Here is a 16,651-nt window from a genome sequence, read left to right as displayed (position 1 = left end):
CTGTCAGTGCTAAAGCTCAGAAACATTGCACAAGTGATGGACAAAGTGAAGCCTCATGAAACAGCAAAGCATTTGAACCGATTTGAACCAAACGTTTCGAGGTTTCGAGACACAGCTCGAAACACTCTTCCAGAGTGACATCTAGTGGTATATTTTAGTATTACCACATCCACAGTGGTTCAAACCACATTCTATGTGCTATGGTTACCAATAAAATAACGTTACATTTTAGTAGTGTATTATTGATGCAATTGTGTTTCTATAATAACATGAATATAAAACATTGTATTTGATAAAAGCAAGGATTTTTTTTTACACCCCAAACTCCGACTTGCTTATCTGCAAGTCCAGTGTGGTTCAAAATCTAGAGCAGGAGTGTCTAAACTTTTTTTTTTCACCGAGGGCCGCATTTTGAAACTTTTACCGAGCAGCAACCCGACAATGAAGTGAACCATTCAAAATGTTGCCTATGACATAGTTTGGATGCGCTGGAACCTTTTATAAGACAACAATAAGAGAAATCATATTAGGTTGGTGTAACATAAACATGTTTGAATTGTTCCAATTTTACAGTAAGAAGTACAACCTTACTTGTCAGGAAGCCGGAGGGCCAAGAAAAAATGGTCCGGGGGCCAGTTTGTACGCCCCTGCCCTCGAGCATGTGACGATCATAAAATTATTACTTATCTCACTTTTCACAAACAATCAGCAATCAACGACGAGCAAACACCTTTTTTAAAACTTTGAGGAGCATGTTGAGACGTTATAGAGTCACATGTTTGAGACAGATTGGTTTAAAGCGCCCAATGAGCTTCAGCGCCCCCTAGTGAAACACCCAGGAAACAACAGCGTCTGAGTCACGTGATCATCGCTTTGACTTACGTTTCAAAGCGGTGTATCGAGGCGCATGCGCTTCGGGGCTTCGAAACTGAGCCAAAACGCCTGTTTTAATACGGCCATCGCTACAGTGCCGCCGAAGTACATTCACTCCGGAGAGGCAGCGGAGAATGACGAGGGACGAAAAGAGAGGAGCCACTTCTCACTCAACGCTTTGTTAACATCATTATATTGAAATAACGTTAATCAACACCGTAGCACTGACTTCGCTAGAGAATGACAGAGCCCCAGTCTGCATTGTTGCTCAAGAAACAGCTTGCAGGTAATTAAAACCACCCCAAAGGTGACGGCATTTGCGCTAACACAGCCGTTAGCCGTTAGTCAAGGGACTGATGCTGGCGCAAACTGTTTCCTGAACCTTCTGCACAACCCCCAAACAAGATATATATGTTAACAATCTGACGCGTCATCAGTGGCGTGGCGCGGGTGTGATGGCCTCTGATTAGTGTTTGGCTGGTCCTAGTTCGCTGTTTGTCATATCTCGATGTTGAGTTGAACGCGCTGTCAGAACTCTCAGCGGCTTTCGCTGTGCAGCGCAGCTAGCTGTTAGCTCTTAGCTTTAGCATTGCCTCTGTTTACAAACACTCCGTCAGGACAACGACCAGCGTTTTGTACACATTGGTTTCGATGCACTTTATTTAAGGCGAATGGCAACTAATCCATTAACGCATCACAACAACTGAAGTGCAAAGCAGTCCTAGTGGAAACAAACTATGTGTTCTTGTTATTTATTTGTGCCACTTTCAGAGCTGAACAAAAACCCAGTGGAGGGATTCTCGGCAGGTTTGATTGAGGAAAGTGACCTATACAGATGGGAAGTCCTCATAATTGGCCCTCCAGACACACTTTAGTAAGAGTTTGATTGATACTTGCATTATGCTCCTAGACCCTTTTACATGGTGTTTATCTCTGTCATGTACAATGCATACTTCTATTATGTCCACAGTGAGGGAGGTGTTTTCAAAGCTCACCTGACGTTTCCCAAAGACTACCCTCAAAGACCTCCTAAAATGAAGTTTGTTACAGATATTTGGCACCCTAATGGTAGGCATCGGACACTTAACTACTTCTAATACATTTTCTCACACATTGTATCACATTTGATCATGAACATTTTTATACAGTAACTAAATAAAACATGAACAATAGGTTCTATAGTTAAAAATACTGTAACTCGAGTAAAGGCTTTTATTATTATTATTATTATTATTATTATTATTATTATTGTAATAACGTATGTTTGTTGTTCTGTGTTGTGCCTTGACTAACAGATGCTTTTTTACAGTTGACAAGAATGGAGATGTATGTATTTCTATTTTGCACGAGCCTGGGGAAGATAAGTATGGGTATGAGAAACCTGAAGAGCGCTGGCTGCCCATCCATACAGTTGAGACCATCATGATCAGTGTTATCTCTATGCTGGCAGACCCAAATGGGGACTCTCCAGCGAATGTGGATGCTGCTGTAAGTGCTGTTTCTCAAAGTAGACATATTATTCAAAATCGACTTTAATTAGCTTTTAACATTGACTTGTCATCATTATCTTTATTATTATTTGTGTTTCAATTGATCATAGGCTGTTTGAGTCTAAAGTTCTGCATTTAAGTCTTATTTTCACCTACCCCCTATCCCCGCTCACATAGTTATGATTATTTAAAAAAAAAAAAAATCAAGACTCCGACTAATACATGTAGAATTCTAAAATGTCATTATCCAATTTTCAAAAATAAAAACATACATTTATACTCACTCCTTTCTACAATCAAATGTCAGTACAAAGAAGCAGGGCTTATCACTTCTGCAGTTTTAATCGGGAGAAAACAGTTTTTATTTTAAGCTATTTTACCTGTATATTACGGTTTATAATGATCTACATATGCTATAGTTTAATACTATGGTACTTATTTATACAGTAGATTGTGTTAAAAAACATCTTCAAATATGCCTGTTTTTCTTCCTTTTGTAGAAACAATGGAGGGAGGACAGAAATGGTGAATTCAAAAGAGAAGTTTCTCGTTGTGTACGAAAAAGCCAAGAGACAGCATTTGAGTGATATTTAGCATGATTCTAGCTCAGTGTTTTCAGGGTAAGTCTTCGTATGTTTCCTTGGAAATTCATCTTTTGGCTCTTTCTTGCTTTGTCTTTTTTTTTTTTTTTCAATGTATGAGTAAAAACTTATACATTTGAAGACGTACAACTACAGTAGGTGGCGGTAAATGCACCTTTTCCGTTGGCTGCCCACTGCCATTAAAAGTAACACAACAACAAATTAATCTTTTCCCTCCAAAGATATGTGAAAACGGAACATTTTCTTATTGTCTTGCCATTACTGAAACCAACTTGGAGACCTTTTGTTACTTTGTTTACATTGGGTAATTAGTCTAATTATTTTATGATGATTCTCATTTGTTTTATCTTTGTTCAAGGTTTCAACTTTTCAATCAACATGGCACTGTCTCTTGTGCTCTTCCATCTGGGTTCAGACTTGTCCTCCTATTTTCAGCAGGACGAGTCTGGCTTTTCCTTGGACTGCAACTGAGCACACCAGTGACTACCAAGGCTGAATGAAAGTTGCCAAGCAAGTGCCAACAAAACAGGAAAAATAATAACTAGACGCCGTGCAATGGCAACAAGCCATTGCGAGTGGCTGTGTAAGGAATGACCATATCCTGTACAGTTGCTGTGACGACGATTATGTCACCAATCACCAACATTCCGCCACAGAGATAGGGAAAAAATGCAACTTTGACGACGGAGCCTGGAAAAACAAGCCTGAGGGATACTTTTGTAGATTGTAGAAGAGATATATTTTATCATTCCTTATACCAACCTGTTATACAACACGTTTTCACAGGCGGCACCTTTTGTCCGATTTTCATCTTTCAGAGTTTGTTTTGTAGATAATCTAAGTGATTCTCTGAGTTACTTTCAGTATCCCTCGGGCTTTTAGTTTTTTCTGGATCCGTCGTCAAAATTACGATTTTTCCCTATTAGAGCGACTATACAGGATGTGGCCTGTTGGGCCATAGACGCTCCATTACCATTTTATTTGAGTCAATGAACTGCTTTCACCTTCAGGAAGATATTGTAAAGACGTGTATATAGCACAGACTAAACTGGATATTATTCACGTATAATCAAAACGTTTGATCAAATGAATAGCACTGGTTTTATTTTGCCTTGTTTTCTGTCTCTGAAATTGAACGTGCATTAGTCTTAGTTTCAAGTGGATGTCCTCACAAGAAGGTGGGATGCCTTTGGACTTACCTGATTTCACAAGAGCTCAAGAAAGACTCTTCAATTTCCCTACTGTTGTTTTGAAACTTTTAGTATCTATATTAAATTAACATTATTAATTAAAGTTAACTGCGACAAATGTATGTTTTGTTATCAGATTAAAGTCTTAAAGCCACTAACTCACGGATACTACCCTACGTGTGCATGTAACCTTTTGTTGTCATTTATTCTTAAGTGCCTCCTAAAAATGCCTGGCTTCTAAACCCTGCATTTAACACATTTAAATTAAAAGACAAACACACTCTCCCCCCCCCCAACCCATCAAAATTGTATAATACCAATGGTGAGTTTTTTTGATGTAGCAATAATCCAATTTTGTATAATTTTGAACATTCTGTTATTTTACCTGCTATTTAACTTGTGTTGTCTGTAGGAATTGTTGTGCATGCTTAAGCTTTTTTACAGTTTACTTTTTTATGAATGGGATTCCAGTTTGCAAGTTTGTGTGTTTCTGTATAGATGTGTTCCTATTTTCTTTATTGACCACTTTTACTTGATCCAATCTCACTGCTCCCAAATATATCTCTTGGTTCCTCATGTTCAAAGAAAAATACTGATGTATATTTTTCATGTTATGGCATTTGTCTTCTGTAGTGACTTCTAAAGTATGATTTTTTTCAATATTCTGTGTGGATTTTTGTTACTATGTAAACTATACTAAAGTCCTTTGAAGATAATCACACTTTAAACCCAATTGGTATGACTGGGCTGGACTTTTACGTATTGACATAGAACTATGAATTAGAATGATTAGAATTATGATTGTTTGAAAACTCAAATGGGGAACTATGTAACTTTTCTGGTAGAGGGTCCACCATCTGCTGGTCTCCATGGAGATGTTATTCCTTTACGTCAATTATTCCATCCATTGCATTTATTCCATAGCAAGGCAGTGTTTAAAAATACATTGGGAAAAAACAACAACTCATGAGCTGAGTCGCTTCATCACAGATCTGAACTGTACCTTGGCGCCTCATCACAGATCTGAACTGTACCTTGGCCTGGTGGCATCACCTGCGTGTATCCATGACGAGAGATGCCACATTGTGGAACTCCAAGCAAATCAAGACTGAACAAGCCGGTGGAAACAGGAAAGGGTCGCAGTGCCCTCTAACGTGTGTAGTGTAGAAGTTTAGACTTTATTGCGTCATTGAATATTGCTGATACAGGTAGAAACACAGACGTTTATACCTCACGGGCTTTTACGAGCTTTTGGAAATGAGTAAAAATGTGAGAGCGTAGATTTTACGAGAGTTCCGTGAACGCCGCGCCGCTGCTGTAAGTCAATGGGCGTATCGCGATAGTCTCCGTCAGGCCACGGAGCCAGCGCCGAGCAACATGGCGGAAGGTATGAGATCGGTTTTTTGGTCTTTAACACACACCCGTTCACCGTGTTGTACATTTGAACAGCCTTTTGAATATGCAGCTTCTAACTTTAATATGGCAGTGCGTTATTACGTGAGGGAACAATGCAATGGGCGTCAGGAAACTCATTGCTGGGTGGTACTCGTTATGTTGCTAGCTGTTTTTACTGTTCAGTTAGCCGAACTATGAAGCTGTCAGATTGGGTTTTAATGATTTAGGCAGTGGAGCATTTGGGTTTCCTGAAGACTGATTCATCGGTTTTCCACTTTCCATGAATTGTTTTGATTGACTGGCTTACAGTAGTGTTCGTTTCATGATAACTGCTCCTTAGCTGTCAGCCTAATGAAAGTGTTGTAATCACCTTTCTATGATTTATCACAACTTGGCAAATTTTGGTCTTTTAAATCCTTTCAAAGTATCACTCCTTGACAGATGCTTGACAAAGTTTATCCCACATTCTTTTCACATTCATTAACCTAATTTTTAACGACTTTAAGCCAAGACAAAATCAATGTGATTTGTGACTTTTTACATTGTGATTGTGTTATGTTGCTTTTGATTGTAATGTAAAATCAATTGTATGCTCATTACCAATAACATCTCATGTTAGACATGAGTAACAACAAATGGTGCCGTTTATTTACATTTTTGCCTTGCCCGTGATCTTTCTATGCATAATTATTATGTTTAGTCTTTCTTTGTTTGGGAACATGTACACAATCATTACTCTTCAAGAGCAAAGATGATCTGCACCAGATTTAGTTTCCATCTGCAGTCCCTGGTAATAAAAGTACACCTTTCATTACAATTACAACACGTTCCATTTCATTTCATTATTAACATTAGCTCAGTAAAATACACTATAAACGAATATATTTCTAAAAAATACAAAATTAGTTCAGACCAATAAAAATACAACTAAAATCTAACTTGTGCTTTATGCAACTTTATATAGGATATCTTGGAAGTTTGGCTGCTCTTTGAGTCCAGAGCCACCAGATGTATCTCATGACCAGAAGCCTGCCCTATCCCTTTACGAGAAGGCCAAAGTAACATGCTGGCCTCAGCATTGTTTTTACACTGAAACTTTACTGCTTTAAAAGGAAGGAAATGGGCTTTGTGGAGTCAGCTTTTGGATAAGGCTATGATTATTTCTGTAGTTTTAGCTCAAGTATAAAATGGACTCTTGTTTGGATTTCTTCTTCCCATTTTTTGAACATCTGATCTTCTGACAACACTATATAAGATAAGATAAGATATTCCTTTATTGTCCCACATGGGGAAATTTCATTGGTGCAACGCAGGTAGATACAGAGGTAGATACAGAAGAACAGATCACTTATAGGAAGTCTGAAAAACACTTTCAGTAGAAGATCTCCTATAAACAAATAAAAACTCCCATCGCTCGGAGCTAGCTCACGTCACAACAACACAACGAACGCAACGAAAAACGCTCAAATCCAGCCGAAAAAAGTCAAAAACAGTTGAATTAAAAAACTATTCCAGCGCGTGTCCCTATCGTACAGTAAAATAGAAAAAAACATATTAACTATATTTACAAAATATAGGAGATAAAGCACAATAAGTGTGAGAAAGAAGAGAGAGCGTTTACACCGGGCTGCCAGCTGTACCAGCGCCTTATGACGTATGTGCGTGTGCGTGTGCGTGTGCGTGTGTGTGTGTGTGTGTGTGTGTGTGTATGCAGTGTGTTTATATCAGTGTAACGCTGACTAGATTTAGTACATAAACATAAGAATTGATTGTAATTCTATTACAACTATCAATATTATGTCTTGTAGGGTGCATTCAGACTGAATGGTCCTGATTTGAGCCTAGTCCTGAATCCTGATGTCAGTGTAGTCCTTACCTCATCCAAGTTTAGTTCCAGATGATGGTGCAGTTTTACACGGCCATCATTGAGTCCATCCTCACCTCCTCCATCACCGTGTGGTAAGCTGGAGCCACACCCAGGGACAGACAGACGTATTGTGCCTCTGCTGAGAACAGCTGTAGCCTTCATTTTCTCCAGGATCTGTACGTCTCCAAGAGTTGGGGATGAGCAGGTTGGAGCTCACCCTGGTCATGGACTATTTGAGCCACTTTCTTCAGGCAGGAGGCTACGGTCCATTCGGACCAGAACCTCTGCCGTTGGACTCATGAACATATCATAACACCACGTTTTCACATCAACACTTCGTCCATTTGCACTGCTAGTTTTTCTGTTCATACTGTACATTTAGTATTTATATTCACTCAAACTCTATTTTTATTCTAACACCTTATTTTATCCATGCCTTTATTTTGTCATATTTTTTTATTATTTGACTATTATTCATCATGTTTATCTTGCATCAATTTGCTGTAGCAAGTTACTAGTTCTACTTCTTCCTTGAACCAGTCTAGTTAGAATTTTTATGTTGTGCTTGTGTACAAGTTTGAACGCAATCTTTTTGTCTTTTGCTTCACTCTTTGGCACAGAGGAGGTGGCCAAGCTGCAGAAGCACCTAACTCTGCTTCGGCAGGAGTATGTGAAGATGCAGCAGAAGCTGGCAGACACAGAGCGGCGCTGTGCAGTGCTTACGGCTCAGGCCTCTGCTCAGGGCTCTTCTTCTCCGGGCGCCGTTTGCCAAGCATCTGCAGACACCTTCATTAGCCGTTTACTGGAGATAGTGGCTGACCTTTACAGACAAGAACAGTACAGGTGACAATTTTATTTTTGATAAATGATTTGTGATCAGTGTGACAGTAGCCTGATTTCTTGTTTTTAGTGACCTGAAGGTAAAGGTTGCAGGTGAAGAGCTCTGTGCCCACAGATTTGTGTTGGCAGCACGCAGTGACGTCTGGAGCTTGACCAACATGGCCCCTACATCTGAACTGGACCTCTCTGGTAAGAAATTTAACACAATTTTTTAATTGTAATTGTTGTCTTATTCTTGAATGACACCAGTGTTATTAATAGCTGAATCTACAATCTGAAGGGCTTTAATAAACATGGAAATATGTTGACAGTGCAATGTAATGATAAAATGTGTCCTGCTGTTTTTATGAAACATGGAAGTTTACTAAATGTTACTAAACTGTGTATTTTAATTTAATATTCAGTGAAAGTTAAGCTATTTGTTCCTTTTTTCTCTCAGATTGCAAACCTGATGTTGCCATAGCAATGTTACGTTGGGCTTACACGGACGAATTAGAACTTAGCGAGGATGATGCCTTCCTGATTGACTTAATGAAGTTGGCCAATCGTTTTCAACTTCAGTTGCTTAGAGAGAGGTTGTGTATGATTTTGTCTTCAATATCATAAATCTTATACTACTTATACTAAAATATTTGTTTTTATACCTAGATGTGAAAAAGGTGTAATGTCCTCTGTAAATGTCAGAAACTGTATTCGTTTCTATCAAACGGCAGAAGAACTAAATGCTGCCACTTTAATGAATTATTGTGGAGAGATTATTGCCAGTCACTGGGTATGTACTTTTTTATAACTATTTACTTATTAATTTATAGGATTGTTCGTGATTTAAAAAATATTCACCACTTTGAGCTTAATCAATGAAAAAACAAATGGCTGAGAATTAATTACAACTTTACCTGACTGATCAAGTGTCTGTGATTTGTTTTGTTTTTTTCAGGATGATCTCAGAAAAGAGGATTTCAGTACTATGAGTGCCCAACTTCTGTTCAAAATGATCAAGTCTAAAACGGAGTATCCTCTTCACAAAGCCATAAAAGTAGAGAGAGAAGATGTAGTCTTTCTGTATCTTATTGAAATGGATTCACAGGTCAGTGGCCCACATCATTCTGCATTAAAATATTTTCTTTCTTTTTTTTTTTAAATGAAACTATTTTTATTGTAGCTACCTGCTAAGCTTAATGAAGTTGATAACAATGGCGATCTGGCACTTGATCTGGCACTTTCCCGAAAATTGGAGAGCATTGCCACCACTCTGGTAAACAACAAGGCAGATGTGGATATGGTGGACCAAAGTGGCTGGAGCTTGCTGCACAAGGCCATTCAGAGAGGTTAGGAGTTACTCCTTTTGATAGTAATGTTTGTTTTTGTTTGTATGCAGAACTAAAAAGTTGTCTTCCTGATTGCTCAATATGTTTTGACACTAGGTGATGAATTTGCCTCCATATTCCTAATTTGCCACTCGGCTCAGGTAAATGCTGCCACTGTGGGAGCTGTAGAAACACCTTTGCACTTAGTGTGTTCTTTTAGTCCTAAAAAGCACTCTGCAGAAGTCATGGCTGGGATGGCACGAATTGCTGAAGCCTTACTTAAGGCCGGAGCCAACCCTAACATGCAGAACAGCAAGGGCAGGTATATGACATGATTTGTATTTTCTTGAGGAAGGAAGTTTAGTATTGAAGGTATTATGTTTGGTGACTATTTTCAGAACGCCTTTACATGAAGCGGTGACATCAGGAAACAAGCCCGTTTTCAGGCAGCTTCTACAGTGCAAACAGTAAGTGGATGAGTAGGGAAAATGATTCCTTTTCCACAATGTTTGTCTAATCTCAATAGATTATGACGTAAAGTATTATTCTGGTAGTTTATTGATGTGTTTTTGTTTTTTAGGCTCGACCTGGAACTCAAAGATCATGAAGGCAGCACATCATTGTGGCTGGCATTGCAATATATAACAGTTTCTACAGATTCCACTGTAAATCCATTTGAAGATGAGGCACCTTTAGTAAATGGCACTTGCTTTGATGAAAATAGCTTTGCAGCACAACTTATACACAGAGGAAGCAACCCTGATGCACCGGACACTAATGCAGGTACAGTATAATCTGGATATAAGTTTCTTTTTGTCTCAGTATATTATTTCTATTAATGTTTTATTTATTTGGTTATGTAGAAAATTGCCTCTTGCAGAGAGCAGCTCTGGCATACAATGAGGCAGCTGCACTTTTCTTAGCTACACATGGGGCAAAGGTGAACCATGTTAACAAATTGGTAAGTAACATATACATTATATTTAATTTTACCCTCCCTGACTCATAATTTCTTTAACACATTTGTATATACTATAAAAACTAACGTTTCTACTATGCATGTAATATTTTTTCATTGTACATTTTCAGGGAGAAAGCCCACTTCACACATCATGTCGCTGTGGTCTTGCCAATTTAACTGCAGAGCTCCTCCAGCAGGGAGCGAACCCTAACCTTCAAACAGAGAAAGCTCTGTCTGATGACAGCCATGGTGTAGCTATGCAGACCCCACTACACATGGCAATTGCATACAATCACCCAGATGTTGTCTCTGTCATTCTCGAACAAAAAGGTTTCAAATTATTTTATTTATTAGACATTTTTGTCAAGAGTTATTATGTGGTAAATTATTATGTTACAGCAAATGCCCTCCATGCGACAAACAATTTCCAGATTATTCCTGACTTCAGCCTCAAAGATTCAATTGACCAGACTGTGCTTGGCTTGGCTCTGTGGACAGGTATACAGCAAAAGTACAAAAGTTCCTCTTTGTTTCTGGAAAATGTGATGACACCTACCTCCTTATGTAGGCTGACACTTTTTATGTTCACTCAATGGCTGGCACGTGTCCACGCCATGTGCTTTCACTGAAGGGGTGGGAGTGGCTTGACCATGTGTGATTTGGGTCTGATTGTAGACTGTTGAACTAGCATATCCAAATAATCTACCTACAGTATTTCTATCAAAAACGTGTATTTCTAAACATATCATCACTTCCAACTCTTCTCATTTCTTATAGGTATGCACACGATTGCAGCACAGCTGCTAGGCTCAGGGGCATCTATCAATGACACTATGTCCAATGGACAAACCTTGCTTCACATGGCAATCCAAAGACAGGACAGCAAAAGTGCCCTCTTTCTTCTTGAGCATCAGGCAGACATCAATGTTAGGTAAATTGTGATTCTACTGTTGAGTATAATCTTTGCATTTACATAAATAATACAGATAAAAGGGGAATGTATTTGTCATATCTAGCAGTATATTTTATAAATACTACACTTAATTCATGCTCTTTCTTGCCAAAGGACTCAAGAGGGACCAACAGCACTACAATTAGCGATCAATAACCAGCTGCCTCTGGTAGTGGATGCACTTTGCACCCGAGGAGCTGATATGTCTGTCGTTGATGATAAAGGAGATCCACCACTCTGGCTTGCCTTGGTTAATGGTTTGGAGGATATTGCATCCACCCTGGTAAGTTAATACACTTTTGTCCTAATTCTTCCATATCATGATTTTATGAAAAATGCCATTTAGACACGTACGTTTAGAGCATGACTAACAATACTTTATTTAAAGGCAGATTGTGTTTTTTTTATTATTTTTTTTTCAACTTAGGTCCGCCATGGATGTGATTCCACTTGCTGGAGTCCAGGCCCTTCTGGTTGCCAGCAGACACTTTTGCACAGAGCTGTTGATGAGAACAATGAGGTCATTGCTAGCTTTCTCGTCCGCAGGTATTCATAAAGCAGCATATTTCAGATAAACATTACACCATTGGTCCCATGTTTGTTTTGAATTGATTCTGTGTACAAATTAAGTGAATTCTTCAGCTAGCTCACAGCTTTTAAAAGGAGCGGAAGTAGCCCCTCAGCAACCATGCCGCCACACAGCCCATAAGCAAAACGATACTTAAATAAAAAAATTACACCATAAATCAAAGTAATGGATAATCACTTTTCTTTACTTAACATTTTAATTTGCTATTTTACATCTTAAAAGTTAGCCTTGGCTTTGAGACACTACCTGCCTTTTATAAACACTGAAGAATTCTCTTCATTTGTAAAGTGCTTAACATGTCTTACAGTCTATTGTGTGATCTTTAAATATTTTAGCATGACTCTGCAAAAAAACAGATCGAGTAGGAAGTAATGACAAAAAAAAAGCCTTTTGTTGCCCCTTATTGAAACGAAAATTTACCAATAAAAAAACATTGTTTTTGACATGCTAACTCTGTTTTTCCAGTGGGTGTGATGTAAACAGTTCCAGAAGACCAGGACCAAATGGAGAAGGGGATGAAGAAGCAAGAGATGGACAAACACCTCTACACCTGGCGAGCAGCTGGGGGTTGGAGGAGGTGGTGCAGTGCCTTCTAGAGTTTGGAGCAAATGTTAATGCACAGGTTGGTTGGCACATTAACTTGTACACCTACAAGTTTTAGATATTTGTTAGTATGAAACAAAAAAATAGTTGAATCTTTCCTGTTAGGATGCAGAGGGCAGAGCTCCCATTCATGCTGCCATCAGCAACCAACACAACGTGATTATACAGTTACTCATTTCCCATCCTGATATACGTCTCACCATTCGTGATCGTCAAGGAATGACCCCTTTTGCTTGTGCCATGACATACAAAACCAACAAGGCTGCAGAAGCTATTCTGAAGCGAGAACCTGGTGCTGCTGAGCAGGTAATGCTGTACAAATGCCAATTGGATTGTGAAATGTAAGCAAAATTTGTGAACAGTATATTTAACTTAACACAGCCGCCCTAATACTTCTGTTTAGGTGGATAACAAAGGCCGCAATTTTCTTCACGTAGCTGTACAAAATTCGGACATTGAAAGTGTTTTGTTCCTTATAAGTGTCCAAGCAAATGTCAACTCCAGGGTTCAGGATTCAGCCAAACTAACCCCAATACATTTAGCTGTCCAAGCTGGTTCTGAGATTATTGTGCGCAACTTGGTATGTGCATGGATCAACTTTCACAATCGATTGTAATTGCAAAAAAAAACATTTAAAAACTTTTTTTCCCCCCAGTTACTTGCTGGTGCTAAAATAAATGAAATGACCAAGCACAGACAGACCGCTCTACATTTAGCTGCCCAACAGGACCTTGCCACCATTTGTTCTGTTTTGTTGGAAAATGGAATTGACTTTGCTGCTGAAGATGAAAACGGCAACAATGGTATTTCAATATTTTTGATGTCCATTTTGTGTATCCTAAAAAAACATTTGTGGATATTCTGCCCTGTGAAGAGTGCTTTACCTTTTAAACAATAGTTCTTGCTATTTTCTTTCAAACTTTGTATTTTCCTCATGTATAATATACAGCAATTGTTTTGTTTTTTTGCAGCTCTGCATTTGGCTGTGATGCAAGGCCGCCTTAACAATGTTAGAGTCCTTCTCACAGAGTCCACTATCGATGCCGAAGCCTTCAATCTCAGGTATTTTCCTTGGGTTTCCCATTGTTTCATTTAGAATATTGACTTTGCTGTTTAACTGTCAGGGGTCAGTCACCAATGCACGTACTGGGCCATTATGGAAAGGAGAATGCTGCTGCCATTTTCGAATTGTTCTTGGAGTGTATGCCCGAGTATCCTCTTGACAAACCAGACAATGAAGGGAACACGGGTAGACTATAAAAATTCAGTTCAGTTGAAGGAATTACAATACATTCTAATAATAAATGTTTGTTTTGCAGTTCTTCTGTTGGCATACATGAAGGGAAATTCAAATTTATGCCGTGCCATCGTAAGAGCAGGTGCTCGTCTCGGTGTCAATAATAATCAGGGCATTAACATTTTTAATTACCAAGTTGCAACCAAACAGTTGCTCTTCCGCCTTTTGGGTTTGTTACTACACACACTTTGATAATGTATGCTTTTAGCCTGCTTTTACATGCATCATTTTCTTTGATTAGACATGCTTTCCAAAGAGCCTCCATGGTGCGATGGATCAAACTGCTATGAATGTGGGGCCAAATTTGGTGTTACAACAAGGAAACATCACTGGTACTATTTCTTTAAAACTGTACAGTTATTACACAATACAGCTGTAGTTTACATGCTTTAATTGTTGCTTCTGTTTTGTTTTTCTTTACAGCCGTCACTGTGGGCGTCTTCTGTGCCACAAGTGCTCTATAAAAGAGATCCCAATAATTAAGTTTGATCTGAACAAGCCCGTCAGGGTGTGCGACATCTGCTTTGATGTACTAACTTTGGGAGGGGTATCATAATCACAGTGCTTTGGTATTTTCCAAAAGGACTATTATTGGACATTTATTAAAGGACAAGTTCAAGTGCATCAAATGGCAGAGTAACAAATGGGAGTTTTTGATCATCACTACTATACTCTAGTATGTAAAATAAAACCTTTTTAGATCAAACTATTTAAAAATTAACAAGTGACTCCCCACACTGACGACCACTTCTGTAGCAGACATCTGTTGTAACTTCAGTTATGATTTAGTGATGTGATTGTTTTGAAAGTTACAAGTTACACATAAAAACAGGCTTAAGCCGCATGCGTTGTGTTCCCTTTAACATTCTTTTTGCAAACTTTTAAACTGAAAACATTAGATTTAATGAAATTTAAAAAGATCATGTTTCTTTTATATAGAAAGGAGTATGCTCAGGGTCCATACAACAAAATTATTTTTAAAATAACTCATTTCACTGTTCCAATAAGTTATGTAGTATACTTTGAAAACTCATACATTCCATTTTGACCCGATACACCAATGATTGTAGTCTCATAAGTTTGCCTCACGTCATTTGGACCAATGCTTCTTAATGTCTAAGCCTATTGGGTGCACTTTATAAAAATTACAGGACATTTCTGATCATAGGGGAGAATGTGGAGACATGGAATGGCCATGTAGTGAGGCCCAATTAAGTATTGTTAAATTGTACAGATAAATGTGTGATATTTTTGACCACTACAACAGTTTTGTACTTAATGCAGTTTGTGCTTCACATTGTGACAAACCTAAATCTTGCCACTGTTAATCTTTTATGCACATTGTTTAATCTTTTATGCACATTGTATTGTATCTGTATGCTCAAATATCTAGCCTGTTCCTTCTGATGTATCCTTTTAGAGAAAGGAGGGACAACTTTACATAAAGGCAATCAAAAACAAAGACGTGTGTTGTAGGGTTTTATTAACTTAACTTATCATGTTCAATAAGGCATGATACAGAAGATGAAGGGCAACCTTCATACTTCTTGACATTGGGATCATCTTCCAATGGGTTTTCAACACAGACACAGCGAGCAACGCTGGATCCCGGAGTGTAGAGCTGTCTTGGAACACCAGTCCATTTTCTCTCCACTCCACCACTAAGTTTAAAAAGAAAACTACTTTCAATAACTTGTGCTGTCAAGGAGGTCTAAATCTAATCTCGCATAGTTGTATACATAAATACCTCTTGGTGGAGCACCAGAATCTCCCCCCTGAAGAACCGCTCCATTCGGAGTTACATGGTGGAAAGTGAGTCTTTTCAGCTTCAGCTTGTGCTTTGAGTCTGCGGCCTTCAGCCAGGGATGCCTCTGTCTGCAGTAGAGTCTCTGTAGGCTCCCCACTCTCTGTATAATACCTTCCAATAAGGAAGCCTTGGATTACATAAACACATGTGACATATTACAATACAATTACTATATCACTTTTAAAAGTGCAATTCTATTGACACACACATACCTACATGTTGATATTCCCTGTGGTAAAAGGATAGCCATTCATATAAAGCCACCAGCTGCAAAGGAGACACACTGGAAACATCATCCGTCAGTCCACTTTCTGTAAAATCCCCTGTGATGAAGGATAGTGAGGCATCCTTTCCTAAAAAAAATAATTGAATGTAGACTATAGAAATTAAATGTAATTATTTCTCAGAAAGATTCTAGAGTTTTGGATCTGTGTTGTATTCTGTAAACCATGTATATGTTTTAATGAGATGATTATGGGGAATCACCTGTCATGAAATGGTAAGATCCACCTGGTCCATAATGCTTCGCTCCTTTGCTTACGTCAAAAATTTGGCCCAGTAATGCCAAGTATAGGCCTTTGCTGCCTTGCGTCCCATCGTAGTATGATAACTCATGGTAGTTTATGAGTCGCGTATATGCTGATTCATTTCCAAATGAGAGAGACCATTCACGTGGGATAAATATCGACGCGAGGAGAGCGGATAAAAACGCAACTAACAAATAGCCAAACATTGTTTTCTTCCTAACAATAATGCTAAATTCTGTAAGGATTTCATATCGGATTGATTTGGAAAAATAAATATAAATTATACAAAATGATTCAGGCAAGTGCTTCCTGTATGGTGGCTTTGCGCTTGCGCAGAACAGTAACGCACGA

The 16,651-nt window shown here is 38.6% G+C and overlaps 3 protein-coding genes across 3 annotated transcripts; 2 read left to right on the top strand and 1 right to left on the bottom strand.

Moving 5' to 3' along the window:
* The first annotated feature begins 915 nt into the window (after positions 1-915).
* On the top strand, positions 916-4,815 carry ube2g1a (ubiquitin-conjugating enzyme E2G 1a (UBC7 homolog, yeast)). The gene is made up of 6 exons (XM_072446659.1): positions 916-1,159; positions 1,645-1,747; positions 1,844-1,941; positions 2,183-2,361; positions 2,864-2,983; positions 3,324-4,815. Exons 1-5 carry the CDS (start codon positions 1,114-1,116, stop codon positions 2,948-2,950), a joined length of 513 nt encoding a protein of 170 aa, XP_072302760.1. The 5' UTR covers positions 916-1,113; the 3' UTR covers positions 2,951-2,983; positions 3,324-4,815.
* Positions 4,816-5,470: 655 nt separating this feature from the next.
* On the top strand, positions 5,471-15,428 carry ankfy1 (ankyrin repeat and FYVE domain containing 1). Its single transcript, XM_072446656.1, has 25 exons — positions 5,471-5,542; positions 8,038-8,260; positions 8,328-8,446; positions 8,697-8,832; positions 8,906-9,029; positions 9,195-9,344; positions 9,420-9,585; positions 9,682-9,886; positions 9,963-10,031; positions 10,145-10,347; positions 10,428-10,525; positions 10,654-10,855; positions 10,925-11,023; positions 11,303-11,456; positions 11,592-11,760; positions 11,905-12,023; positions 12,532-12,688; positions 12,775-12,975; positions 13,073-13,249; positions 13,325-13,472; positions 13,641-13,731; positions 13,794-13,918; positions 13,989-14,135; positions 14,208-14,298; positions 14,390-15,428. The coding sequence occupies exons 1-25, from the start codon at positions 5,533-5,535 to the stop codon at positions 14,520-14,522; spliced, it is 3,516 nt and encodes a 1,171-aa protein (XP_072302757.1). The 5' UTR covers positions 5,471-5,532; the 3' UTR covers positions 14,523-15,428.
* Positions 15,152-16,646, bottom strand: cyb5d2 (cytochrome b5 domain containing 2). Its single transcript, XM_072446658.1, has 4 exons — positions 16,260-16,646; positions 15,986-16,126; positions 15,714-15,900; positions 15,152-15,627 (listed from the first exon to the last, which is right to left on the bottom strand). Exons 1-4 carry the CDS (start codon positions 16,504-16,506, stop codon positions 15,450-15,452), a joined length of 753 nt encoding a protein of 250 aa, XP_072302759.1. The 5' UTR covers positions 16,507-16,646; the 3' UTR covers positions 15,152-15,449.
* Positions 16,647-16,651: the final 5 nt, after the last annotated feature.

The sequence above is a fragment of the Eucyclogobius newberryi genome, unplaced genomic scaffold, assembly GCF_026437365.1.
Source record: "Eucyclogobius newberryi isolate DKJ021-1_F unplaced genomic scaffold, fEucNew1.0.hap1 SCAF_15, whole genome shotgun sequence".
In the NCBI taxonomy this organism is placed as follows: domain Eukaryota; kingdom Metazoa; phylum Chordata; class Actinopteri; order Gobiiformes; family Gobiidae; genus Eucyclogobius; species Eucyclogobius newberryi.
This window is presented reverse-complemented; position numbering and strand designations above follow the sequence as displayed.

Excerpts from the sequence above, each read along its gene's own strand:
- ube2g1a (XM_072446659.1), top strand. The coding sequence starts at position 1,114 with ATGACAGAGCCCCAGTCTGCATTGTTGCTCAAGAAACAGCTTGCAG. Across the intron at positions 1,160-1,644 it reads GCTCAAGAAACAGCTTGCAG|AGCTGAACAAAAACCCAGTG; the intron begins GTAATTAAAACC and ends TGCCACTTTCAG. Across the intron at positions 2,362-2,863 it reads CAGCGAATGTGGATGCTGCT|AAACAATGGAGGGAGGACAG; the intron begins GTAAGTGCTGTT and ends TTCCTTTTGTAG.
- cyb5d2 (XM_072446658.1), bottom strand. The coding sequence starts at position 16,506 with ATGTTTGGCTATTTGTTAGTTGCGTTTTTATCCGCTCTCCTCGCGTCG. Across the intron at positions 15,901-15,985 it reads CAGGGAATATCAACATGTAG|GCTTCCTTATTGGAAGGTAT; the intron begins GTATGTGTGTGT and ends ATGTAATCCAAG. Across the intron at positions 15,628-15,713 it reads TTCTGGTGCTCCACCAAGAG|TGGTGGAGTGGAGAGAAAAT; the intron begins GTATTTATGTAT and ends TTTTAAACTTAG.
- ankfy1 (XM_072446656.1), top strand. Across the intron at positions 8,447-8,696 it reads ATCTGAACTGGACCTCTCTG|ATTGCAAACCTGATGTTGCC; the intron begins GTAAGAAATTTA and ends TTTTTCTCTCAG. Across the intron at positions 14,299-14,389 it reads ACAACAAGGAAACATCACTG|CCGTCACTGTGGGCGTCTTC; the intron begins GTACTATTTCTT and ends TTTTCTTTACAG.